Below are 26877 nucleotides of genomic sequence, written 5' to 3'. Positions count from 1 at the left end.
AAATAACATTGAGTTCAACAGTAGCACTGGCGGTTAACCATAGTTTCGTAATTCGATGTCATTATAGACAGCTGCTTTGAACATTGAACTGCGAGGCACAATCACTGGTCACAACATGATGAGAAATAATGTTATTTTCCTTTTTTCTTGATTCTTTGTCTGAACGATAATGAATGGGGGAAGGTGCCCCGCGGAGGGATATGCCTGCCCGCTGAAGCCATGTGTATAAAGATTCCGGTCTATGTAACGGAAGTCTCTTTCATTTTCCCTGCGTCAGAGAGCAGAGGGATACGCTTTTGGTCCCATTTTAACCATCAAAAACCACAAAAACAGACAACGTAAGTGCGCATTTTCTATTTATATGAGTTTATCTAGATGAACACGATGTAACGTGTCATAGATCGCCATGTTTAATATGTGAAAGTCCACCCTTTTGCTTAATATCTAAGATTGATAGAGATTTTTATACAATAATGACGGATTGCCACTAAGGAGAAACCGACATAATGAATCTGTCGTGTTGCTGGGAGTATCCTGCTTTTGTTTACATGTAAGTGCTAGCCAGGCACGATGGCTAGCATCACTATGACTGGGATGCGGCACTGCTCTGCAGTGTCCAGCCTCGGTGTGCAGGTGTACTGGGGCGATTGGTGACATTGTGTCCTGATTTTCTTGGCTGCATTTAAATGGTTCTGAATTAAGGCCTTGTAATATATGGCTGTACCACATCAACAATAAATAAACGAACGCATTAAAATGTTATTCGCTACTCATTCTAAAGGGTCATTAGGATTGTTGTTGTGTGTGTTGTATTTTACCACCAAGTGAACTAGTTTGTTAAATGGTTGATCATAATCCAAAGGGTATTTAGCGTGTAGTCCATATTCTCGGATGAGTGTGAGGAGAGTTATGCAACCTCGTGATTCACTGACCTTTTTAACATTAGAGTCTGTACAACGTGGCGTTTGAACTGGGCCTTTTTCACATGAGCCGCATGTATTTGTTTAATTCGCTCAATCCGAAATCTTCTGTTTTAATTCGCCGACCGGCTTGATACACCTGATTTCTTTTTCACAAACACGTGCATTGGGTTCCATTGTCTGCCGCCTTGCGCCATGTTGGATCTGGCGAGTACTTCCGCCTCTTCTAAAGAACCGGTTTAACGTCCGGAAAACAGATCTGTGGCCATGTGTAGAATGTTGTAATAAAGATTTGCTATATTGCCAAGTAAAAGCGCAGGACACCAGAGAGCAGTTTATTTAGTCACAATTTGGGTGCAAGTCCTAAAGATTAAAGAAAACCCCTCCTTTGGTACTGCCTGGCACCATTTGTTAAAATCCTTGTATTTGGGTAGAATTTGAAAAATAAAGTAGACCAGGCAAATGACTTTCCAATGAGGACAGTACATCACCTTCCCTCTGGTGCTGACTTGTGTCTTTGAGCAACACGCTTCACCCACAATGCCTGCGCGTGAGTGGTTTGTAACTACCATAGAGCAGATGTGTACAGCCTCGCTTCTGTTAGTCCACCCCAGGCCAGCTGTGTATGTAGTGAATGAGTGACAGTGTTGCAACGCTTTGAGAAACTCTAAATGCAAGTACCAGCCTTTATTAACTTCTTCTCCCTATCCACAAGTTGAACTCTCTTCTTCTGTGTTTGGCAGATGCCTGCCGACGAAAATTCCGAAGTTGAGACCTTTGCCTTCCAGGCAGAGATCGCTCAGCTTATGTCCCTTATTATCAACACCTTTTATTCCAACAAGGAGATCTTTCTCAGGGAGCTCATCTCCAACGCCTCTGACGTAAGTTCTTTAGCAGCATCTTCAGTAATACATGCACTACTACTAGCATGCAGTAACTTTGTTTGTTTTTTTGTTTTTTAAGGCTTTGGACAAAATCCGTTATGAAAGCCTGACGGACCCGTCAAAGTTGGACTCTGGCAAAGATCTCAAAATTGAAATCATCCCCAACAAAGAGGAAAAGACCCTCACTATAATTGACACTGGTATTGGCATGACCAAAGCGGACCTCGTCAACAACCTGGGAACAATCGCCAAGTCGGGCACCAAGGCCTTCATGGAGGCCCTGCAGGTGCGCATGTATTACATTTTTAAAGGTGTAAACTTTGAATGATTTAATAATGACCATAATCTCATCTTGTGGGTTTTTTTGTTTGTTTTTTGAAATAAAAATAATACATAAAATACATTAAATGATGAGCTTTTCAGGATGTCCAGTCAAACTTCACCTTTCTTTGTCACAGGCTGGCGCTGACATCTCTATGATCGGCCAATTCGGCGTGGGCTTTTACTCCGCCTACCTGGTGGCCGAGCGGGTCTCTGTGATCTCCAAGCACAATGATGACGAGCAGTACATATGGAGCTCCTCGGCAGGAGGCTCCTTCACTGTCATGCACGACACTGGTGCGTATCCAGCCAGGTTACTGCCAGTGCTGTTGAATTCAAAATCTAAAATCCCCATTTTCTAGGATGAAAGGTGTTATTAATTCCCTCACAATTGTATCCTTTACAGTGAACGAGTCCATTGGCCGCGGCACAAGGATCATTCTGCATTTGAAAGACGACCAGACGGAGTACGTGGAGGAGAAGAGGATCAAGGAAATCGTGAAGAAGCACTCTCAGTTCATCGGCTACCCCATCACCCTCCATGTGAGATTAAACCCCCTCCCATTTTTGAGCTGCATGAATATCTTTGCAACAAACCGGACAGAACTGTAGCCTTTTACTTTTTGTGGCGGTTGTAGGTGCAGAAGGAGCGCGAAAAGGAGGTGAGCGATGATGAGGCAGAGGAGGAGAAAGAGGGCGAGGAGGAGCAGGAAAAGGAGGGCGAAGACGGCGACGCCCCAAAGATCGAGGACGTGGAGGAGGATGAGGCGGGGGACAAGAAGAAAAAGAAAAAGGTCAAGGAGCACTACATGGACCTGGAGGAGCTCAACAAGACCAAGCCCATCTGGACCCGCAACCCCGATGACATCACAGCGGAGGAGTACGGCGAGTTTTACAAGAGCCTCACCAATGACTGGGAGGACCACCTGGCCGTCAAGGTGAGCGCGTTAACGAGCCAGAATGTTTTTGCATTCTTTCACAAAACTAGTACGGCAATAGGCAATTTGGCTCTGGATTACGTAGACTTCTACTAGAGCTTGTTCAAACCAGGGCTTTACCGGAACATCTTTTACCCTAAATGATGCCTGTTGAAAGTTTTGACGGTACCCTGGTGACGTAGTTTTTAAAAGCAGGCAGGTCATGAATATCTGCCTTTTTGTGTATTTATGACGGCAAAAGCCTCCATGTTGCATCTCTAACTTCAGGGTTAGAAGCGCAAAGGGACTTTTGTTTCCCCACACTCACATGTTGTTGTATGTGCCGTGTTTTTAGCACTTCTCCGTGGAGGGACAGCTGGAGTTCCGTGCACTGCTGTTCATCCCGCGCCGCGCGCCCTTCGACCTGTTTGAGAACAAGAAAAAGAAGAACAACATCAAGCTGTACGTGCGCAGAGTCTTCATCATGGACAACTGCGAGGAGCTGATCCCAGAGTACCTCAGTGAGTTGACTAAACATGCGGTGTGGTAAATGGTCTGTACACTATGGTCAAATGACACTTGTGCGTTCGCCTGTGCCCAGACTTCATCCGAGGCGTCGTGGACTCTGAGGACCTGCCCCTGAACATCTCCAGAGAAATGCTGCAGCAGAGCAAGATCCTGAAGGTCATCCGCAAGAACATCGTCAAGAAGTGCCTGGAGCTGTTTGCTGAGCTGGCGGAGGACAAGGAGAACTACAAGAAGTTCTACGAGGCCTTCTCCAAGAACATGAAGGTAAACGTCCAGGAAAGGCAACACTAGAAGGAAAATACAGCAGCCCTTTTCTGCAGTCCTGACTCTCGTCTCTCTGCAGCTGGGTATCCACGAGGACTCTCAGAACCGCAAGAAGCTGTCCGAGCTGCTGCGCTACCACAGCTCCCAGTCCGGAGACGAGATGACCTCCCTCAACGAGTACCTGGCCCGCATGAAGGAGAACCAGAACTCCATCTACTACATCACAGGTAACCAGCCCTAAACTGTGCAGTCAAATGAAGCCAATGGGCAAGGTATAAACTTTACTGGAACTGATGTTTAGGTGAGAGCAAGGACCAGGTGGCCAACTCTGCCTTCGTGGAGCGCGTGCGTAAGCGCGGCTTCGAGGTGCTGTACATGACGGAGCCCATCGACGAGTACTGCATCCAGCAGCTGAAGGAGTTCGACGGAAAGAACCTGGTGTCTGTCACCAAGGAGGGCCTGGAGCTGCCTGAGAACGAGGAGGAGAAGAAAAAGATGGAGGAGGACAAGGCTAAGTTTGAAAACCTGTGCAAGCTCATGAAGGAGATCCTCGACAAGAAAGTGGAGAAGGTGTGTACTCATAACACTGACGAGCAAAAAGTCTCACTTAGGAACATGTAATTATGGTGCGTCTTGTAAGTTGGACTCATGATCAATGATGAATCCTGATGCTCTTACAGGACCCACTTAAATCGACGACAGTTTATCAGCATTTATGTTTAGCGACGGCTCACAACCCACGCAGTTCAGGACTGGGTTTCAGGATGATGCATTAATCTTTTCTATACTCGGTTTTGTAAATTCATTAGACCTTTTTTTTGTTTTATTTTTGTTAAATGGGTCAAAATGAAGTTGAGAGAATGTACAGTCATCCTAGGGTAGTTTTGTTTAAACATGCAGTACATTTTTCTGTTAAGAGACCCTTGATACAGCAGATGACTTCTGTTTGATGTTAAATGTAATATTACCTCTATCATTGTGACAGGGTGGGTCATTTTGTTATGGTGAGTTGATAGAAAGCCTTGATTCCGTGTGCTGTTGTCTGGAATCTTAACAGAAGTGCAGTTTTGAGACTGTGAATGTTCTTTAAAAAATACCTGTTGGGTGAATGCATGTTCATAGTTAGACAAGTTTGGCAAGTTTTGACTTTGACGATCCACATGGTGTCTCTAACATTTCGCCGCATGATTTGAACACTAATTGACAAAGCTGTTTGCTGTAGGAAAGGGATTGTCAAACTCCTAACACTGTCCATATGTCGAGATCTAAATATTAATGGTCTCTGTTTGCATTCTATTTATCGCCTTACGTTTGAGTCTTGGAGAACCCATTTTACCAAAATCTCCTGCATTTTGAGGACCGCACAGTTTGAGGAGAGGGCTAATGACTATCACTTTGTCGCTGTTCCCCAGGTGACCGTGTCCAACCGACTGGTGTCCTCGCCCTGCTGCATCGTCACGTCCACCTACGGCTGGACGGCCAACATGGAGCGCATCATGAAGGCCCAGGCACTGCGTGACAACTCGACCATGGGCTACATGATGGCCAAGAAGCATCTGGAGATCAACCCAGACCACCCCATCATGGAGACGCTGCGGAAGAAGGCTGATGCTGACAAGAACGACAAGGCAGTGAAGGACCTGGTCATCCTGCTGTTCGAGACGGCGCTGCTCTCCTCCGGCTTCTCCCTGGATGACCCCCAGACCCACTCCAACCGCATCTACCGCATGATCAAGCTCGGCCTGGGTAAGGGCTTTAATTGTTTTAGTCCCTGGTTTAGTGAGAGGGGTTTAGTGGGTTCCTTTCCACATGCCAGCCATGTTTCCCCTTCCTCAAAAACATGCTGGTCAGGTTGGCACACAGAGGTGGCACAGGCGGCTCAGGACAAACGCCTGAACACTCTTTCGTTGTGCGCTTGTACAATGACAAACGCGCTTATGTGGGGGAGGATGTGGCCTGATTTGCCAGACCTACATGCTGATGTGTTAAAACCTTGTTCTAAATACTCGAGAGGAAATACTGCTCCAAGCAACACATTATACACTATTAGCATTTTACATACAAGGTATCAAATTAATGTGTCAATTGTTAATTTTGGAGTACTTGGAACAGATATTGGATGCCACTGGGATGGATAATAATCAATAGTCAATAGCAGTGGGTGACCGCAGAACCCGGGGGCTCATCTGTACAAAAAGCAGTTAAATCTGCTTTTGAAAACTGGTTTCACTTGCTTCTCTCTGTATTCCTGTTCATAACCCTGGTGTTTTGCGCAGGTATCGACGATGACGACATGCCTATAGAAGAGACCACCTCCGCCGCTGTCCCAGACGAAATCCCACCACTAGAGGGTGACCTGGAGGAGGACGCTTCACGTATGGAGGAGGTCGACTAAGCTTCAAACCATTTAGTCTCACTTTTTTTCCAATTGTTCATCCCTAAATGCGTAAAGTCATTCCCGTCTGATGGACCAATGTGGGGAGCGTTTCTCTGGACACTGTTTTGCTGTAAAGTTCATTGTTTTATCATAAAAACCTGTTGCACTGAGTTTTAAAGCCGGAGCCGAGCTGAGGAGAGAAGGTACATTCCAGGCCTGAAGGGGGCAGTCTGCTCATGTGCAACGCCGCACGCTGCATGAGAGGACCAAGAGTCATTTGCCTGAGTCCAGGCCCTGTCTGTGTTAAAGTCTTTGTTTTGCAGAAAATTAAAAGATCTAATGCCCTTAATTTTACTGTTTGCGCTCTTATTTATGATGTTAGGCCACACATTTCACCAGAACATCAAGAACACAAGTCAACCATGAATAGAAAACACAGAACTTGTATTTTCCCATTTCACTTATGGTTTAGATTAGGGGGAATGAAATGTCAGGCCCAGGGGCCTGAACATTTATCCTCTGCCCATTCCCAGGCAGGGTTTTGTCCCGGGGCTAACATGCCTAGTCTTTTTAGAAGTGAATTGTATTTGCCACTTGCCCCAATAAACTTGGTAATCATGTTGCTCTATTGGATGGTACCTGAAGTGGGTTCTCAGGCGTCTTGTTGAATTGAGAGGTATTGACCACCGATCTGTGGCCCTCCATAATGTCTATACATCAATATGTGGGGAAAAAGTTTGGACACCCCGGTTAAAGACCTTCATTGATAAGAAATCGTTTTTGTTTTTTGTTTTGATCGTGTTCTTGGCACAGTTTGGCATGAGGCGCTATGATCGCGGCTGGTGGTATGCTTCCAAATTTTGTAAAATCTTTACCTTTCCCCAAACCCCAATCAGGTTGAAGCTGTGAGAATTGGGTGAGGTGTCCTACTTTCAGTGACCAGCAGATGGAGCTCTAACATAAAGAAAAGGCTGCTGCCTTTCAGTCACTCAGATTAACATTCTGCAACCATTCCATTTAAAATGCACAATTGTCATATTGTAGATGTAGAAATGCAAAGGATTGTGGTCTATGTAGTTGAGTTTTTGTTTTGCTTTTTAACTTCTATCGCCAGATAAAGCATTTGAAGCAGTGTGCAGTCCCTGGTGAAACACTTTTCCAGGAAGGCCCAGGAGACTTCTATAGAACAAAAATGTTATCAGTGTAGCAACAGTTGGGGTCCACCATGTATTTAATATTTTTGCATTGACATTTAAATACAAGTAGACATTTCTGCGATGACACAACAATGGAAGTTTTGCGGTGGAGAGGTGCAGTCAATGAGCCCACACCAGGGGGGGGCTGTGGTCTGTGGTCGTGGAAAATGTGAGAACAAAGCGTCCGGTGGAAAAGAGGTGGGGGGGGGGGGGGGCGTTACTTGGGCTTTCGATTAAAATGAACAAGTGATATTTTTCTAGGTTCCAAAAAGGCAGAAGGTAAAGTGTATGCACATACATGCCGTGACCAATAATTTAAACAAATATTTGACTTTTGCACTAATGGACAAAGGTTAACTCTTCACTTAACAACATAGTAGGCTATTCCAACTGAGAAAGTTTGGACATGTACATTTTACGCAATAAGAATGGATGATTGTTCATTTTCTATGTAAATCTTAAGACCGTATAGGACAAGTTGTCACCCTACAACACTGAAGTCACTTGAGGCAGATCTAAAGCCTGTGTGTGTAAGTTACTGAAAAGAACAATTTTATTCACGAAAATTCTGACCCCAACTTTCACACAGGATGATCGATCCCACAACCTTCTGACAGGGGACTTTTTAACCCACTGCGTTTCATATTTATTGCTTTAGTCATTGTGAGTTGCAGATTGGACTGTTTAAGGTGACAGTAGCTCAGTGGAAGAGCACTCAGAAGACCTGTGTCCCTGTTAGTTGTTGAGTTTGACATACAGCAGCTTGTAGCTTTAGATTGTAATTTGTAAAGATTCATGTGTCCGACTCCCACAAGATGTCATTGACCATGTGCTGTAAGGTTCTTCTAGTTACTTCAGTGTGCTTTGTGCTGCAGGAGCCTCCTGGGTGGGTCATTGTGTAGAAAGCTTGACTTGAAGCCGGAGGTTCTGGGTAAGCATGATCTGGACCGGGACACATGCAGTGTTGAAGGGTGCTCGACCAAATTCAACTACAGTCTAGGTTTTCTTTTTTACCATTACTAGTATTGCGTTAAGTTATCACATAAAAGCTGCATCCCACAGAGCAGAGGGACACAGCATTTCAACAGCTGAGATTCTCCACGGCCCTACAACTTAACCACCGGACCAGAGAAGCAAACATCATTACCAGTTTACTTAACTTTGAGCGTTGTCACATTATTTATTTATATAGTTCAATTGAATAGTTCATAAATATTGAGGCATCTCCAACAATGAAGAGACACTGAGCCAGGATTGATCCCTCAACCTCCTGCTCTCAGAGTGATTAGCAATCTTTCCCACTGGACCATTCCCCAGCATGCAGGGTTACTATAATAAGTCACAGGCAATAGTTTGAACCCAATGAGCAAGGTTAAGTTCATTCCACAGTGTCTTGGTTGGAGGTGGCCTTAGCTCAGAGTGTAGAGGAATGAGTTGGTGATCTGAAGGTTCTGAGCCCCAATCCCAGTCCTGTACGTGTGCTCTGATCAAGGCCAGTGAGGATTTGCAATAACAGTGGCTGGATCAAAACAAAGTAAACAAGCGCACTAACAAGTGTCAGTTAATTCCAAGTCACATTAGAGGGAGCGTTTCCAAAAAGAGACACAGATGAATGGCTTACAGCAACCCTATACATGTGAACGATAGGATAATCCACCAATCGAAGACGAGGGCTCACACAGTCAAATGATCCATATCCAAAAAACACGTTGAAGGCACAAATAAAACTAATACACAGGTGCTTGTCATATAATTAGAATATCATGAAAACTTTTATTTATTTCAGTAATTCCATTCAAAAAGGGAAACTTGTATTTTATATCGATTCATTACACACAGACTGATATATTTCAAGTGTTTATTTCTTTTGTTTTGACATTTAAAGCTGAAAACTAATGGAAATCCCAAATTCATTTTTTTTTTTTTTTAGAAATGTTGATTGGGGCTCCTTTTGCCTGAATTACTGCAGTAATGTGGGGTGGCATGGAGTCTGTGGCTCTGCTCAGGTGTTATGACAGCCCTCTGGCCTTCAGCTCTTCTGCACTGTTGGGTCTGACGTCTGGCATCTTCCTCTTCACAATACCCCGTAGGTCAGGCGAGTTTGCTGGCCGATCAAGAACAGGGATACCATGGTCCTTAAACCAGGTGCTGGTAGCTTTGGAACTGTGTGCAGGCGCCAAGTCCTGTTGGAAAAAGGAAATCTGCGAGACACTTCTGACGGTTTCTCTTGTTCAAGAGCGGCTTGACATAAGGAATGCGACAGCTGAAACCCATGTCTTGCAGACATCTGTGGTGGTGATTACTGAAGCACTGACTCCAGCTGCAGTCCACTCTTTGTGACTCTCCACCACATTATTGAATGGGTTTTGTTCCACAATCCTCTGCATGGTGCGCTTATCACTTTTGCTTGTACACTTTTTTTTACCACATCTTTTCCTTCCCTTCACCTCTGTATGAATGTGCTTGGACACAGAGCTTTGTGAACAGCCTCTTTAGCAATGACCGTTTGTGTCATGCCCTCCTTGTTCAAGATGTCAATGCTCGTCTTTTGGACAACTGTCAAGTCAGCAGTCTTCCCCATGATTGTGTCGCCTACAGAACTACTGAGAGACCATTTAAAGGCCTTTGAGGTGTTTTGAGTCAATGATCTGACCAGAGTGTGGCACCACCTGTCTTCAATATTCAACCTTTTCACAATATTCAGATTTTTTTTTAAACAATAAACACTTGAAATATATCTGTTTGTGTGGAATGAATGTATACATTATAAAAGTTTAACTTTTTGAATGGAATGACTTTTTCATGATATACAAAGTGATGTACAAAAGGAGGGAGCCTGGAGGCCTGGGGCCGTAACAAACAGAACAAACAAGATAATGCCTCTAAAATGTGACCTTTCAAGCACATGTAGAAATGTAAAAAGTGACCAATATAGGGTTGGAGATCTCTAACCTATTCAAATGTTGTATTTGGTCAACATCTCCATGGAGACGAGCTGAGATGTCACCCCAAGGTTCCTCACATGAGGACCGATCACACTGTCACGAAGACAGTCCTGTGGGATTTGAACAGCAGACTGAGCTGTTACAGTCAATGTATGACTACTTTTAGATCCATAAATCTGAACATGAGGATATTGACAATAAAATACCTAAATACACAATATCAATTAATCTGGTGGCTTGTAAGAGTAAAAGTAATAGACAAATCAACCTGCATTTAGTGAGTTAGCTCAACTCAACTTTATTTGTACACTGCAAAAAGTAATCTTGAAAATATGTAATTTCAATCTAATCAAATCAATTTAAATCAGTCTAATTTCAAGAAACCTGTGCAGGGGCAAGATATTTACACTAAAATTAAGATAAAAGCAATCATGCAAAACTAGATGAAAAATCAAGTTTTATCTTAATCTACGACTCTCAAATGAAGAACAAAAGATTACTATAAGATTACTTTTTGCAGTGTAGCAGTAAATAAACATTTTAAGTAACAATTACAAACAAGAAAGTAATTTTATTCAAAAAGGCAAGGAAACTTTATTTATCCTACAGCGCATTTCGTACAACACAAGGCAACTCAAAGTGCACAAGTCCTCAATTCCAAATTAAAAATACCAATTAAAGTCTGGAGACCAACATTTTCAGGTCATTTCTGTAAGTTGGGAACTTGTTTAAACATTTCTGTGTCACTTTTAATGTTTCTGTATCTTTGCAGTTTGACAGATTTTGACGCCCCTCCTGTAGCTGTCGCCCTCATGACTGTCAATGGAACTGCTCCCCCCAGGCTCTGCTTGTTGTACGGGGATTTCCCTCCCAACTGTAACAAAGTCTGTGCCTCCACTGATCTTAAAAATATTTCAAAACAAAAGAAAAAGCATATGTGTCCTTTGACACGCTGTAAGTCATATCGAGCAAAACCTACAGTTAAACAAAGTGACAAGTTGGTATTTTCGGGGATTGGCTTTGAAAACTGCAAGCCACTGTCTGTGACCCTTTGACCTTTAGGACACGCCCCCTTGCTGATACTGCACCAGTGGGAGAGGTGATGTTTAGTTGTTAGTGTGAACATGGTCTTGGTTACTTTCACATTGCAACATAACAGGCAACAAAGTCAGATCATTTATCATTTAAATCCACACTAAGAATGGGTATGATGGCAACAAGCTCCACCCCCGGACATGCTGAATGAACTTAACCTTGAAACTGACCTTACTCAGTGGGTTCAAACGATTGCCTCTGACTCCAACCTCATTGTGGCTGAACTTATGAACTACATAAGATTATAGCCGAAAGCTCCACTTCCTCTGTCAACTTCATGATCGTACTTGCAAACTCAGAACCGTAATATTACAGGTGACACAGCTCTTCTGACCAAGCTTCAAATGAGTCTTTTAATAAACTACACCTTTAGTTTGACCCTTTTCCATTTTTTTTCACCAGGCTTAGGTCCTCATCTAAATCCATTATGTGGATTACTGCAAAAACAGCCTTTTCTGTGTTTTTGGCAACAATAAAATCCAAAATGTTTTTGTTTTTCTATAAGTAGAGCTGGAGAGGAGGATCCGGCCGATAGTTGAACCTCGGATCCAGGAGGAACAATGCGGTTTTCGTCCTGGTCGTGGCACACTGGACCAGCTCTATACCCTTCATCGGGTGCTCGAGGGCTCGTGGGAGTTCGCCCAACCAGTCCACAAGTGTTTTGTGGATCTGGAGAAAGCGTTCGACCGTGTCCCTCGTGGTGCCCTGTGGGGGGTGCTCCGGGAGTATGGGGTCCGGGGCCCTCTGCTAAGGGCTGTCCGTTCCCTGTATGACCGCAGCAAGAGCTTGGTTCGCATTGCTGGCAGTAAGTCAGACCTGTTCCCGGTGCGTGTTGGTCTCTTTTCTTTGTCACCGGTTCTGTTCATTACTTTTATGGACAGAATTTCTAGGTGCAGCCAGGGGCCGGAGGGTGTCCGGTTTGGGAGCCTCAGGATCTCATCTCTGCTGTTTGCGGATGATGTTGTTCTGTTGGCTTCAACAAACCAGGACCTTCAGCACGCACTGGGGCGGTTTGCAGCTGAGTGTGTAGCGGCCGGGATGAGGATCAGCACCTCCAAATCTGAGGCCATGGTTCTCCACCGGAAAAAGGTGGCTTCCCCTCTTCAGGTCGGTGGGGAGTCCTTACCTCAAGTGGAGGAGTTCAAGTATCTCGGGGTCTTGTTCACGAGTGAGGGACGGATGGAGCGTGAGATCGACAGACGGATCGGTGCGGCGTCAGCAGTGATGCGGTCGCTGTATCGGTCTGTCGTGGTGAAGAGGGAGCTGAGTCGGGGGGCAAAGCTCTCGATTTACCGATCGATCTACGTTCCCACCCTCACCTATGGTCATGAGATTTGGGTAATGACCGAAAGGACAAGATCGTGAATACAAGCGGCCGAAATGAGTTTCCTTCGCAGGGTGGCTGGGCGCACCCTCCGAGATCGGGTGAGGAGCTCAGTTACCCGGGAGGAGCTCAGAGTAGAGTCGCTGCTTCTTCACGTCGAAAGGAGCCAGCTGAGCTGGCTCGGGCATCTGTTCCGGATGCCTCCTGGTCGCCTCCCGCGGGAGGTGTTCCAGGCATGTCCTAGTGGGACAAGGCCCCGTGGAAGACCCAGGACACGGTGGTGGGACTATGTCTCCGAGCTGGCATCTCTGCTGAGACTGCTGCCCCCGCGACCCGACCCCGGATAAAGCGGAAGAAAATGGATGGATGGATGGATGGATAACTAAAATTTAACACGAAAAAAAGAAATCCCAAGTAAAACTTGGGAATTTAAAGTGCATACTTTAAGTTCCCACATGTTTTAGACCTTGGTGATTTTGGGATATAATGAAGCTTCTTGCGATACAGATATTGCGTCACTGAATATTGCGGCAACGATGCTTGACATTGCAAATAAACTATATTGTAAATTAGTCATAATTAGCCAAATCAGCTATTTCAATATGATCTTGTAGACGATATATTGCACACCTCTAGATGCCGTAAGTAAAAGTGCCTCCATCCTTTTGTATTTTTCCACTTCAACACAAACAGCACCCAATGTCTTCAATTAACTCATGTTTTATTATAACTCAGACAAAATATTAAAACGACAAACACATTTTATATCTTTTAATGCACTGTGTCGCCCGACTTCGGTCTCTCAGACATTCACATAAGAAGAGCGCTTACAAAAGTCCATAAAGTCTTTCTTACAGTTCTATTTACAAGAGTGTTCGCTTTAGTAAAACGTTTAGTAAAACATGAAATGCGGCGGTAAAAAGACTCTATAGTAGCTCGTACACTGAAAACCTACATCAGTACATGGAACATTTAACTGTTAACTAATACTAAGATAACAAAAGAGAACAGAAAATTAAATGAAATACAGATAATACATTTTCTGTTAATGTCTATATGATGTACATTCAAATAATAAATAAAATAAAATGTGTCTATTTTCACATTATTGTAATTTATTGAGATGTGTTTGACCTGGTTTTTTTGTAACAGGCAGAGGTGGGCAGAAATCAGCATTTATTTGAGTAACTTTTCAAAGAAATTGTACTTTCGTTTTGAAGTATCTAATAAAAGTAACAATGACTCAAGTTTGTTTTGTACCTTTAAAGGCTCTATACCACGACCTAAGTGAATCTGAATATGCTGAATGTCATTTTCAAGCACAGAACAGAGAATTCAATCGCTGAGGTAGTTTTAACCTCGCTCAAAATGCCACAGCATGCTAATGCTAGCAACAGCATGCTAATGCTAACGGCAACTAATCAAAGGGGAGACATAAATGATCAGTGAATCACCTATAGCAATAAAATATAATTGGTTTAATTAAGATGCTGGAGGGTCCAAAGTATTTTTGTTTTTACAGGATTATAGGATTATTACATCTGGAAAAAACAGCCAAAAATGTGCATGATGTCCATTTCTCCCTTACTCTTGCTTGAGTAAATATTTTATCTGCTTTACCCACCTCTGCGAAGGGGGAAAAAACAGCTGAGTCATCCTATAAAAAGTCATAGCTGTATTAAAAATGGGTGTAAGATTATGTAAACAATGTCACGAGTCAAACCTTTTCCCCCAAACGTGTCCCTATTGCTGATGCACTGTGTGTTCGCAGTTTGTCAAATTAAACTCACATGAAGATGCGTAATTGCCTTGGAGTTTGCTCTTGAATAAAGAGACACATTATGCTTTACACACTTTTGTACATCTTTGCGCTGGTAATTAGAGGAATTTAGAGTTCTTGAGCAGCTACTTCGCTTTCCATTTGGACGAGAACCGGTTGGCGTCTACTTCCCTACACAACGAGCAGATGTTGTGGAGTGAAGGCGATTGGAGTTTGAAATTATGAAGTGTAAAAGGAAAGTGCTTTTTTGAGGTGCATCCAACTTGAAAGTGTTGTTAAAAGCTGAAATAGGGGAATAGGTTGTGTTCATGTGATAAACCTCTTTGCAAACGAGATGCTACATATCGAGGGGTTTCCTGTAATGGACAGAGGGTCATTTATCAAAACAAGTGCTAAATACCAATTTGTGGTCATGCTGCACCTAATTTACCATGTAAACTATTACAGTTTTAGGGCCACACATCTGATATATATATAAAAAAAAACACAGAAATGTCACTTCTGTGGATCCACTTTTGAACTGGCTACTCGTTTTGCACACGTGCAAACGCTTTGTAAATGTCTTCCAGTTTATTTGGTTACATTAAAGTAATGGTCTGTAAGTTTGTCAAGTGAGGATAGATGGAGGGAAAATTCAAAATAAACAATCAAATTCCTCCCTTCTTTAACCAGAAAGCCCTTCTTAGTTTGCAAGCTCCTCCCCCTCCCCTCCTGATTGGACCTGACAGGCTGGTTTACAGGAAAAGCTCTTCTCATTGGTCGACACGGGAGGACATTAGACTGATTAGTTGCTGAGATCCGGGAAGGAAGGACTTTACAAAAAATGAAAGAAAAAAAAATATATATATATATAAATATATTATTACTTACTTTACATTAAAATGCAAGGCCAGGTGGTGAAATTTGAACATTTGGATAAAATGTATAAAACATTAAGACTTCCAGACTATCACTTTAATTCATTGAACAACTTGTGCATTAGAATTTTGTTATATCGAAATACAAACCGAGAGTCCGAGACCTTCAACTGTGGCCAAATATGTTTCATTAGTTTTGGTGTGACCTCATCATAGCTTTGGACCGAGTCTTGACTAGTTGCTAGCATTAGCATAAGGCTGCGGTATTTTGTGTGGCGATCAAAACAGCATTCAAGGACTGTAAAACAATCTCAGCGATTGAATACTACAGGTCAGGAGCTTTACAATTAGGTACAGCATGCACATATTTACTTAGGTTTAGTTGGTGAAAGTTGTGTTTTTATAATGGCGAGAGCCTAAACAGGTTCAGTCTCAGACATTTGGAATTTTTTCCAGGATTCACTCCGGTGCATCCCAACTGTGAACACAACCTACTCAGCATAATCTCTCCCCATTTAGTCAATCGAGATAACTGAACTAACCCGTTTGTGCGGAGGACTGCCCATTCGTAAGGACCTTATAAGGAGAAATGTCAACAATGTGTGACTACATTGAAATGTAAATAAAAGGCTTCATTTGACATAGACTATTTCAGGCACTCAAACTCCTCCTTTATGATGTACATTGACCTCTTTATATCCCCTACCACAAAATCCCTTTGCTGTACCGCAACAGTAACAAAATCAAACCCCAAAAGACGGGGGCAAAAAGTACCACCAAAAACGTGGCTTTAGTTCACTTTTTAGTACCGTGTTCGCTTGTCTCTTACACCTTCTGTGCCATGGGCGGCGCTGACCTGCGGCTGGCCTTCATGCGGCTCCTCGCGTACACCCGCAGGAACAGCGCCAGGAAAACCGTAAAAATCCCGAAGCCTCCGACTGGCGTGACCGCGTGGCCATAGAGGAAGCAGGAGAGGAGGATGGCGATGGCCTGGCGCAGCGTCATGATGATGGTGAAAACCGCCGCGCCGAACTGGTTGATGGTGTAGAATATGAAGAGCTGACCGCAGGCCGAGCACACGGAGAGCAAGACGGCGTGGAAGGCGAACTCAGAGTGGCGCGCCATGAAGGAGATGGACGTGAAGAGCGCTCCCTGTTCGAGCAGCGAGCCCACGGTGAAGAGGCAGGAGAACAGGTTGACCCCGAACATCATTTGCACCGACGACATCTTGTATTTGAACAGGTTGTCCTGCCAGTTGGACGTGAAGCTGTCGAAAACGATGTACCCGGCCAGGATGACCACTCCGCTGAAGGTGGTGACGGTGGACGGGTGCTTATTCATCGAGCTCGAGAGTAAAAACATGCTAACCCCGAGCGAGATCAGCACGGCGGTCAGGTATTCCCAGTACTCGTAGCTCTTTTTGGACACAAGTTTGCCCATGAGCATGACGGGGATGACTTTGGACGCTTTGGCCAGCACCTGTGTGGGGAAACTGATGAACTTGAGTGCTTCGTACTGACACCAGCTGCTCATGATGTTGGAGAGCGAGGCGAAGGAGTACTTGTACATGGGGGCGCCGTGCCGCGGCTGTTTGAACAGGACGCACCACAGGCCGGACACAGTGAGGGCCAGGATGCGGTTCATGAACACCAGGAACTGGGAGTCCTGGAAGCGCTCGCCCTTGTCCTCCGCCGACTGGGCGCCGTACGAGCGGGTCATGACGCGCTCCTGCAGCACACCCCATGTCAGGTAGGAAACCTGGAGACGAGAGAGGGGGGAGATGAATGTACCTAGGGTTTGTTTGTTTAAAAGTATAAATCCTTAACCGGCACAGCGTGAATCCAGCACGCAAAAAAAATATTGGGAACCACTGGTGTAAATGTAACAGCCCACATGACCTATGACATAACCAATAGCAGCTCTGAAAGTAAGGCCCAATTCCTCAAATGATAGATCATAAGTCCTGATCCCAGCTCCTATTCCTTTGTCACATGATATGGTCAACCGCTAGGTCCCTGTGCAGTAAGGGACTAGAGCTTCTGCTGCGTTTGCACAATCTGACCATCCTCAACCAGCGGAAACAACAGGGGAAGTGACATCGCCAACAGCCGTTTCATGAAAAACACATCATTCATATAGTATTAGGGCTGGGCAATAGACGATATTTAAGATATATCGATATATTTTTGAATGAGATATGGAATTAGACTATATCGCGTATCTCGGGATATTTGAAATTCAGATAAGCTATTATGTTAACATAAAGAAACGCGCAATCTCAAGCTGATTTAAAAAAAAAAGTTTTATCTTATTCTTAAAGGAATAGGCCACCGTTTTTACATACTGAGATCTGCTCTTACCTCACTTTAGCCGAGTTAATATACATACGCAGCCTCTCCCACATGTCACATAGCTCCAAAAAAGCTCACGATAGAAGCTACCAAGCTCTTCCACGTGTTCCCTATTTAAATAAAGTTACGTGAAGTGTTTTCATGCAAAGTATATTTACACAGAAATGTAACGTGTCGATTTTATAAGCAGATAAAAAGGGGGACTATATTGTGAGGCGTAATGATACGAGGAGTAAAACGTCCGCGCAGTAACTCCTAAAGGTTATTGACGGAAGTGAGCGGGGGGGAAGTCTTTAGGAGTTACTGCGCGGACGTTTTGCTCCTCGTATCATTACGCCTCACAATATAGTCCCCCTTTTTATTTGCTTATAAAATCGACATGCTACATTTCTGTGTAAATATACTTCGCATGAAAACACTTCACGTAACTTTATTTAAATAGGGAACACGTGGAAGAGCTTGGTAGCTTCTATCGTGAGCTTTTTTGGAGCTATGTGACATGTGGGAGAGGCTGCGTATGTGTTCCGTTTGCGTGACAGAGCGCACGGACAAAGACCAGACGGGGATATATTAACTCGGCTAAAGTGAGGTAAGAGCAGATCTTAGTATGTAAAAACGGTGGCCTATTCCTTTAAACTGAGCAATTTATTTAGTTATTTCTTAATATATAAATGCTGCCCTAGTTTATTTTCTAGGCTATTTTTACTTAAGATGTTCTTTTTTTTTATTTTTTTAAATGTGCAACATACGGAGCTTTGTTATCCATTGTTTATGTTTACATTTTACATTTTGAGTTTTCAATAAAACTAAACTAAAAACTACTCGTATTTGGCTTTGACTTTACATTTCATTTCACAGCTCTCACTTTGCGGAAAAAATATTGGGATATATATCGTATATAACGATATTCAACCAAAATATATCGGGATATGAATTTTGGTCCACATCGCCCAGCCCTATATGGTATTGGACAACAATTTTTTTTTTCTCCCAGGCCGATTGCTTTTTATTTTTTTTATTTTAAACAAGCACAATCACAATCTTCATTAAAGTCAAACTTCTGCTGTGTTAAACAAGCAGTACTTCATAAACCCTACAGCCTGTAGGCTACATCTGCACTGGCATCACTGGGAAGGCACATAGCTCCATAACGCTGGTGAGGAACCACCAGAGGTCCCTATGCTAAAGAGCATATGTTAGGAAGCACACAGGCTCCGTCCCCCCCCTTCTTATTCAGTGACAGCACTATCTGGACGCTTCTTATCATGGCGGATGCCGACGCACATCCAGTTTTGGCTTTGACCTCCTACCTATTTTCCCATTTCGGTTTTACTGCACTTTACGGCGTATATAAAGTGTGGGAAGTCCTGCCATTGTGCCATTGTACATTTGAACTTTTGAGACAAAGCTTGGGTGCTCTTAAAACGGTTTGCTTCTAATGCCACCATAAGCCTGTCAGACATGACCAACCCTCCCGTGTTGCAGCAGTGATTAACAGCTTAGCCCAGCGCCTCATGGCCAAATTCTATCATCACATTTAAAGAGCTATTTGAATTGTCTCTCCAAACATGGCGTAATGCTGTTGTGTGTGTTTTGTGGGCGTGTGCGTTGCTCACCTGTAGCCCGGCCGCGCACACCAGCAACTTAACCATCTGTCTAACGGACAAGCCGGAGTCGCCCTCATTTCGCGCCGGCGCCGAAATGTCATCGATCAAACTGCTCTTGGCTTCGTTTCCGAACACGCAGGCCCTTATGACCGGGAAGCACAGTCCACTGCCTGAAAACACAAAACAATGAACATCTTGTGGTCACTTCAAAATGTTCCCCAAGCAGAAATTCAGTTGACTTTGTTTTCTTCTGTGGACGTTAGCTCATAGTATCTCTCTAGCAGTACCTGTGTCTAAATAGTTGGAGCGTTTGAAGTATCTGATGAGCAGGTATCCCGGGATGATGATGGTGGAGTAGCCCAGCACATTGACCAGGAATCGGAAGAGCCAGATCTCCTGCCATCCTTGCAGCAGAGAGCCCTCTTCCTGGGACACCGCGCCGGAGGGGAGCAGGAGCAGCACCAGCGCGGGCCACATCCTACAGGACGACAACAGCATCATCATCATCATCATCATCAGTTACCGCCACGTTAAGAGTGCGATGACGTCAGTGCTTTCAAATGGGAAATCATCAAATTCAAGGCCATCAATGTTGTTGGTTTTTAGTGAGAGAGAAGAGTCTGCATCATCGGAACTCAGAGCTCAACGATTTTGATTAGTTGCTAAAAGAGGGAGGACTCTGAGGTTGAAGTTACCACAGGGTAGGGCTGAACGATATGGCAAAGAAATTCATGCCTCATATTGATCAGTCTCGATTTTCCATTTGATCTTTTCATAATAAAAACAAATACATGTAGCTGATTCATGAACTTAGACATAACTTTTATACAAACCTCAGCCCAAACAAAAACAAATGCCATCCTCCAGTGTCACTCAACCACAAATATCTTCCATTGCCTCGTCCAAACTCTGAAAGTTGGTGCCGTTTCTTCACAGAAATGTCTGTAAACCTGACGATTATGAAGTCACGTGACGATTTTTGAAATGGACCACTAGAGATTGCGATTTTGATTAATGGCCCAGGGATGTATCCGACAACCCAAGGGATTCCTCAACAATGCTAAAATAAAACAGATCGACTCTAAATGCACTATTTCTATGATGTCTAACCTCATAAATACAAAATACAAGTTAACAGTGAGTGTGAATGATATGTGGACACTGTCATTTCCATAACATGTTCAGCTTCACCTTGCAACTTAAAAACAACAGAATAAACAAAGGGCTGGGACTACACTGATCATGTTTAGCTCCAGGAGATCACACAGTCAGCTCCACCTGAGTTGTAACCGGAGCGCCCCTGTGAAACGGTGTGCTTGTTGCGCCTGCACTCGTGGCGTTGGGCAAGTCTCGCAGTTTCAGGGCCTCCTCCCAGGGGGCGAGGGAACGCCTTAGTACACTGCCCCCATTGTCCGCAACAGCTACACTCCGGGCCACTCGCTGGGTCTTCCAACAAGAGGAATGTCCTCCGAGTTCACCTGATGAGGCCTGTGTCTAAAGACGTTATGACATAAGCTCAGACAATACTATGGAAGGGTTTATTTAAAAGGCCTGTCTTTGCCATGTTCATGAACCAGCAGTAAATACGGTGACTTGACCACTTTTGTCATTTACGAGGCCCATTCCATTATCTAAAATATATTACTGCAATTGGGTTTTCCCATTATATGTGTATTTATATACGTGTCTGGTTGACAGAAACCTTAAAGCACACTTTTACATGGCAGGAACTTGATTTAAAGGAACAGGCCACCGTTTTTCCATACTGAGATATGTTCTTGTCTGAGCTTAGGCGAGTTGATGCGTACCTGTCTGGTCTTTGTGCGTGCCCCCAGTCACGCAAAACAACCAAAGATGTTGTTAGCATTTGGCCTCCCCCAGCATATACCTATAGCTCCAAACAGGGATGAAGTTGGAAGCTACCATTGCTCTTCCACGGGCACAAAGACCAGACAGGTGTGTATCAACTTGCCTAAGCTCAGGTAAGAACATATCTCAGTATGGAAAAACGGTGGCCGTGTCTCTTTAAATACTACCAAAACAAAAGGCGAGCCATTTATAGATAAGTTCATTTGTCTAATTCATTTGTTCATGAATATAAGTGATCACTTCTTTGCTGTTTTGGACCAACTTAAAACCATCAGTGCAAAACAGTGTCTATTTGTACTTTTCCAATTAGGGCTGGGACACATGAAAAGTAATGAGCCTTGAATATTGCGATAAATAATTGTAAAATTCAATATACCCATTTCAAGAACAAGACTTTCAACTGCCGTCGGGTTGTCGATGATGAAGGAAACTGACCTGGTAAACATTTTGCAGTATGTATACACTTTAATTAATCTATCTTTCATTTGGGGCCTTAGACTGACCACCATCATGACATGAACTGAACTGTCGTCTACCTTGTTTTCTAGTAATGTCACATCTGAGGTTTACAGGTTTTTGTGAGACCTGCTCTGGTTTGTTCAAGACTAATTTCTCCACAAAGAAACAACACAACATCTAATTTAACCTAAATCAACGGCAAAACAAGGCCACACTGGAAGTAAACCAGGAAAATTGATATTGTCATTTAATCTGCTAACAGGACTGAAAGCCAAGGCTAAAAACCAGGCACAGACTCAAACATAACCAGAAGCTGGACTCGGACAATAGATATTATAAATATGATGCCGCTGGTCGTCCCTGTTCTTTCATTGCTTTGATTCTATCTCCTAAAACAGTGTTTTCAAATAAATGAATTACTAAAGCTGCAGCATAAACCGTAATGGTCAAAGTCCATGATTTAGCTTCTTGAGTAAAGGTATTCGACAGTAAAAGTCAATTGTTTTATTTTGGTTGAAGTACTAAAGTTTTTGCTGTAGAAAATAGTAGTATTCAAAGTAGAAAGTACATATGAGTATTAAGTGGTATGAATTAACAACTTTGCAGGTAAAAAAAAACTAGGGCTGAAATGACTAATCGATTAATTGATGACTAAACGATTATTGAAATAGTCGACAACTATTTTAGTAAATGATTAATCGTTTCTGGTTCACACAAATACATTTCATGAATAGAGCCTTCAAAAAACATTTCCATTTAGTTTACTCCATCAACACATCCTCAGCGCCACTTAAGCCATAATGTGATTTTTTGTTGTTGAAACAATACAATTTTCCAACACCATTCACAGCCAAGCGTTTAATCGATTAATCATAAAAGTAATCGATTACAAAATAATCGAATAAAAAAAAAAACACACACACAAAAATCGCCCCGGAATCACACTTTGTACGGCACCACGACAGGGACAAACCTTCTTCTTTGCTGTGAGACAGTGACATTTGACGGTACACTTGCACAGCGCCACCTACAGCACTGGAGTGTGCATTTAGGGGATTTAAAATGGACAAAAACACATGGCCAAATTAACGTTGTCTTTCAAATGCAGTGGAGTAAAAGAAATGAGTTCACCACAAAAACATGACTCAAGTAAAGTAAAGATCCTAAAAAAACTCAAATTAAGTAAAGTACATTTAGACCATTTAAGCCCTTTTAAGACCCAGTTTAGCCCTGGTGGAACTTGGAAAGTCAAATATTTTATGAAGGTGTGAGTTCACATGGCTAAGAAAGGGTCCAAACATTCAATATCTATGCAAGCTTCTAATGCGAATGAAAAGATGAAAACAGATCTGAAAACAAACACCAATAAAACTCAAGCATAAACCCAAGATGGATGAAAACGTGATGCCAATGGACGGTTGCTGCAGTTCTATCATCTTATATCGTCTTGACTCCGATATTTACATCGTCTCCCCAAAAACATTGCCCTACGTGTGAGATCGGCGGCAAGACAGCGTCAGCCAACAGCGTGAAACGTGGTCCTGAGCTAGTTTTCACGCTTATACAGAACTCAAGCGACAGCACGATGATTTTTTAACACATTACCTCCGCGAAATCGAAGGCATGTCCTCCCCTGTTCAGCGCTTGGCCCGACACCTGGCTGTGCACACCGGCCGATGATCAGTGCCCTCCGCCGCCGCTGGGATGGAGCATGAAGCCGCCCCTCGGATCCAGCCGGAGAGTCTTCAATTATTCACAAACGGCGAAAGTGTTTAGAGGGGGGAAAGCCGCTCCCAGTGGCCCGTCCGTGCTGGAGTTCTCCTCTCAAAAGCCGATGTGTTCACTGTGTACCGGAAGTGCCCGTCTACAGCTCCCCCCGCCCCCTTCTGAAAAGACCGGAAGTGCACCTGACACGGATACATAGAGGAAAGGAGCGGCGCCCTCTAACAGTGAGGAGGGAGAACTGCAACACTGCTGATCAGAAGTGCATCAACTCTATCATGCTGGAAATTATTCTCACATAGGCATGGCAGGTTCATAGGTTTTTATGGTGATGTAATAAGGCAATCACTAGGGACAAAATAAATTATAGTCTAAAACGGTGCAAAATGTCTTTTCTTTGGGAATATACTATTGAGGATACTTTTTTCAACAAATGATTAAAGGCTATTAACGGCTTATTGCACTTTACAAGTAATTCACAATTTCCCCCCTTGTAGATTCAGTCCAGCTTTTAGTATAATTTATCTCCTAAAACAGTTAGGCTATCATCAAAGTGTTTTGACCATGATTTGAGATGATTTAAAGTGCATATGACATCAGTTATTTCAGTGAAGCAGCAATGTTAATGTTGGCAGAAAAGTTATTATTGTTATTTTTTTAAGGTACTAACAGGAAGTGACATAGATAACTGACTGATAACTTGACTCATTTTCCATTGACTTAACATGGTCGGCATGGCAACAGTTTAAAATTGTTTGCCTCTATCTGTGTCACTTTCTGTCAGTGTCCAATAAGGAAGTGAAACTATAAACATCACAATCATTTCCAAACTAAAGAAAACTGGGTACAATCTTCAGCAAAATCTTAAATATAATTGTGTTAACCATGTTTTAGCCAAAAATGTGTCTAATGTGTCATATGTACTTTAAGGCTTAGAGTAACAGTAGGCTGAGGGAAAATACTGTATTTTACGTGACAGAATAACAGATTCAGTCGTTTTGCGCCATGGCTTGTCATAGAGTGGAGCATTAAATGTCATTAAATTAATTGTGCAAAAATTCGGGCCTTAAATGTCCTGATGAAACAGTCAGACACCCCTCTGTTCTACAAATAATAATAATAATTGGAAAGGTCTCAAAGGCAACCTTAAAGGCACCCAGTTTGATGGATGTTTGCAAATCTTCATTTAAATAAATACATATTTTAGCATTTGTGGATTTAAAAATGTAAACTTTGGGCATTAAAAAACTTTTAATTGGGCTTGTATACACCCTAATGGTGATGGCAGGTCCTGAGTCCCCAAGCCACATTACTTCAGAAACTGCTCTATACCATAGAGTCACCACAGATGTACAGTGGGAGGAAAAAATAGGTGAATTTCTTACATTTCTGCCTAAATTGGTCAGTGTCTACTTAAACTAATACCACTTACTTACTTACCGCATACCAATTACATGTTATCATATTTTTATTGGCCATAACATATGTAAACATTCACAAGACAGGGAGGAAAAAGTAAGTGAACCCTTGGATTTAGTAACTGGTTGACCCTCCTTTGGCAGCAATAACTTCATCCATTCCAGACATTTCCTGTAGTTGCAGATTAGACGTGCACAACGATCAGGATGAATCTTGGACCGTTCCTCTTTACAAAACTGTTGCAGTTCAGTGAGATTCCTGGGATGTCTGGTGTGAATAGCTTTCTTGAGGTCATGTCACACCATCTCAATAGGATATAGGTCAGGACTTTGTCTGGGCCATTCCAGAACGTACATTTTATTCTTCTGAAATCATTCTGAAGTGGATTTGTTTTTGTGCTTCGGGTCATTGTCTTGTTGCAGCTCCATCCTATTATGAGCTTCAGCTGTTGGACAGATGGCCTCAAGTTTTTCTGCAAAATATCTTGATAAACCTGTGAATTAATTTTTCCATTGATGATAGCTCGTTGTCCAGCCCTGAGGCAACAAAACATCAGATAATGCTTCTCAACAAGAGACAATTCTTCACTAATGTGTTTTTCAGTTCCCTGGGCAGGGCAGCTTTAAGCCACACCTCAGTGACTGGACTTCAGGTTGGCTCATACCTGACTCTGGAGGAGCCTTAGCCAGGAGGTTCACTTACTTATTCCTCCCTGTCCTGTGAATGTTAACATGGCCAATAATAATGTGACAACGTGTAATTGTTTGGGTGGTATTAGTTCAAGCAGACCTTGTTTGTCTATTCTTGTGATTGCAAAAAAGATCAGACCACATTTTATGACCAATTTATACAGAAATGTGAGAAATTCCAAAGGGTTCACAGACTTTTTCCTCCCACTGTAGATAGAGGAACTCATTATCAGGAGCTTGCTTTTTTCTTCTTTTACCAGGAAAGTCCCTCTGAGATTCTTCTTTGCAGGCCCTTGTTCTTGGGCAAAGCACTTAGTGAACAGTCCAGGGTCAGGCTTGTTTTTCTAAACTCCAACATACTTCATATTTCCTAACACTTGTGCCTAAAAAGCATGGGAAAAGATTGTTTAAAAAAATGCTTTGTGGTCCAGCCCTTCTGCTTTGAGCAAGTTCTCCATAATACGCCATTGTTTTCAAAATGGCTGATGGCAATAGTTCCACAAACTCATCTCTTTAGTATCTCTAAATGTGACACAAATAGGCTATGTGCACTTTCCCAGGCCGGAGAGAGAATGGGGAAGTTAGTTAAGACTTTCGAACATGCGTTTGAATACTGTCACCACATTATGATTAAAAAAGCATTTGCAAAAATACCCAGCAGTGACTTCAGCATATCTTCTTTGATCAACTCTTTCCAACAATAATTCATGTTGGAGTTAGTTTGGGATAATGACATCATATAGTTTTACCCCAATGAAGTGGCATTTTTTAGGCCATGAACCTATTTCTTCTTCGTTTTCACACCAAAAATATTCAACTAATTCATTGTAAATTGTGGTTCAGACTTTCTAAACAATTCTCCTCAAGTTTCTAAACATTCATCACATCTTTCAGGGAGCAGAGTGACCTGGTAATGCTAACATATTAGCCTCCACCAGGCTAATAGGATTTAGCATCAGTGCCACTTTTTTACTTTTATATTTTTGTATTATTATTAAGTAGTAGGGGAGACCGGGTATGGTTGTAACATGGGGAGTTGTAACACCACCAATTCTACCACTCAGGGATAAGACATGAGCAAAATGAATATATCAGTGTTTACCCACTTCCTCCCTGGTCCCACATGGCGGTTGTCAAGATTGTCACCAGGTTCATGTAGAAAAAAATGACTTTGAGGTAAGAAAGGTTGTTTTTTGGCAAGACTACATTTTGTTTAGTGCTTATACTATTGCACATAAAACCATTTTACTTACATTAGATTAAATTGTAGTTTCTCAGGCAAAACGTGATGCACATTTCCCTTGCTAATTTCAAATCATTATGCTAATACAGCTAAACAATGGCTGACGGGGT

General features: G+C 42.8%; 2 protein-coding genes across 2 annotated transcripts; one reads left to right on the top strand and one right to left on the bottom strand.

Annotated features, from left to right (window-relative positions):
- The first annotated feature begins 193 nt into the window (after nt 1-193).
- Nucleotides 194-6560, top strand: hsp90ab1 (heat shock protein 90, alpha (cytosolic), class B member 1). Its single transcript, XM_079572714.1, has 12 exons — nt 194-338; nt 1664-1801; nt 1884-2090; nt 2263-2422; nt 2532-2668; nt 2764-3063; nt 3398-3563; nt 3644-3834; nt 3914-4061; nt 4136-4404; nt 5247-5580; nt 6111-6560. Exons 2-12 carry the CDS (start codon nt 1664-1666, stop codon nt 6227-6229), a joined length of 2169 nt encoding a protein of 722 aa, XP_079428840.1. The 5' UTR covers nt 194-338; the 3' UTR covers nt 6230-6560.
- Nucleotides 6561-16016: 9456 nt separating this feature from the next.
- On the bottom strand, nt 16017-23661 carry slc35b2 (solute carrier family 35 member B2). Its single transcript, XM_079572775.1, has 4 exons — nt 23300-23661; nt 19654-19844; nt 19376-19536; nt 16017-17166 (listed from the first exon to the last, which is right to left on the bottom strand). Exons 1-4 carry the CDS (start codon nt 23317-23319, stop codon nt 16234-16236), a joined length of 1305 nt encoding a protein of 434 aa, XP_079428901.1. The 5' UTR covers nt 23320-23661; the 3' UTR covers nt 16017-16233.
- Between the last annotated feature and the right edge of the window lie 3216 nt (nt 23662-26877).

The sequence above is a fragment of the Gobius niger genome (assembly GCF_951799975.1).
Source record: "Gobius niger genome assembly, chromosome: 15".
Classification (NCBI taxonomy): domain Eukaryota; kingdom Metazoa; phylum Chordata; class Actinopteri; order Gobiiformes; family Gobiidae; genus Gobius; species Gobius niger.
This window is presented reverse-complemented; position numbering and strand designations above follow the sequence as displayed.